This window comes from Hipposideros armiger, unplaced genomic scaffold (assembly GCF_001890085.2).
Source record: "Hipposideros armiger isolate ML-2016 unplaced genomic scaffold, ASM189008v1 scaffold_12, whole genome shotgun sequence".
Lineage (NCBI taxonomy): Eukaryota > Metazoa > Chordata > Mammalia > Chiroptera > Hipposideridae > Hipposideros > Hipposideros armiger.
This window is the reverse complement of record NW_017731362.1, coordinates 6,985,596-6,986,694: the sequence shown is the minus strand read 5'-3', so window position 1 is coordinate 6,986,694 and position 1,099 is coordinate 6,985,596. Positions and strand designations below refer to the sequence as shown.

General features: G+C 27.8%; 1 protein-coding gene across 1 annotated transcript in view; it reads left to right on the top strand.

Annotated features, from left to right (window-relative positions):
- The window catches only part of CCPG1 (cell cycle progression 1), a 38,108-nt gene that overhangs the window by 18,698 nt on the left and 18,311 nt on the right, over positions 1-1,099 (top strand). The window contains exon 4 of the mRNA XM_019664162.1: positions 598-717. Within this exon, the coding sequence (XP_019519707.1) occupies positions 598-717 (120 nt within the window). The remainder of the gene's footprint in view (positions 1-597; positions 718-1,099) is intronic.

Below are 1,099 nucleotides of genomic sequence, written 5' to 3'. Positions count from 1 at the left end.
TACAATATTATGTGGTAAACCCTTTTGTTTGTACATTTTTTTGTTTGAGGAGTTTCTTATAAAATATATCTGCTATAGTGATATCTTGTTTTTCTGTGCTCAAGTTCTTATTTTCTATAGTCTTATTTTTTGTATAGAATTTATAATTTGAAGCCATAGTTTTGATTCTTGTGTTACCAGGCATTGACAGACTTTAGAATAGTGGTACCTTTAGTTTGAATAAACTTTTAGAATGCAGGAAATGTGCCATCAAATATCAGAATCAATTTTCTATATTAACAGATTTTTGTAAACACCTTGGATTAAGTGCTTTGGTATTGTAAAGTAGAGATTATGTTTTTGTTGAGATTGTATTTTAATAGATCTTAAATGAGTTCAGTTCATTGTCTAAAATTATTTCCTAACAATTTCAAGTATTGAAATAATTATATTTTAAATACAGAGATAGTTTTAGCCACAGAAGAGTGGCTGTTGTAACTATATGTGTCATTTGATTAAATACACGTAAAAAATCAGGAATATATTTTATATACCCAGATTATTGTATATGTAGACTGCCAAAGTAATAAAGTGTAATTGAATTTTGCTTTATATCAGAGAGCAGTGAAAATGGTACAATGTTAGTGGGAGAAACTGCTTATCCAGCTTTGGAGGAAACGAAGTCAGCACTTGAGGTAAACCTCCGGTTTACTCTGTGGAAATATAATAAACATAGAGAATACTAATTAAAGCTTCCATTTATAGTTGTGTATTCTTTTCCTATTTGAATTATAAACAATTTCCATTGAAAATTTTGAGATTCCATAATTTGGTCATTTTTAGGTTTTTAAAGTTAGCTTCTGTTTTGACTCCTGATTGAGATGCCTTTTGAGTTAGAAAAGTAATTTCTTGGTAATATGTTAAAGAGTTACTCATTTAACCTTTAATATACAGTAATTTCTTTTCCCCTAATATAATTTTCTTTGTAAATAGGTTGCATTCTTGAATTATATTGAGAAATTAAGCTAGTGGGGTTCATATCTAAAATGAAGATTAGTTTTTAAAATTGAGAGTAAACTGAATCTTATCCTTTAGCATTTATTTGACTTTTAGATAAAAC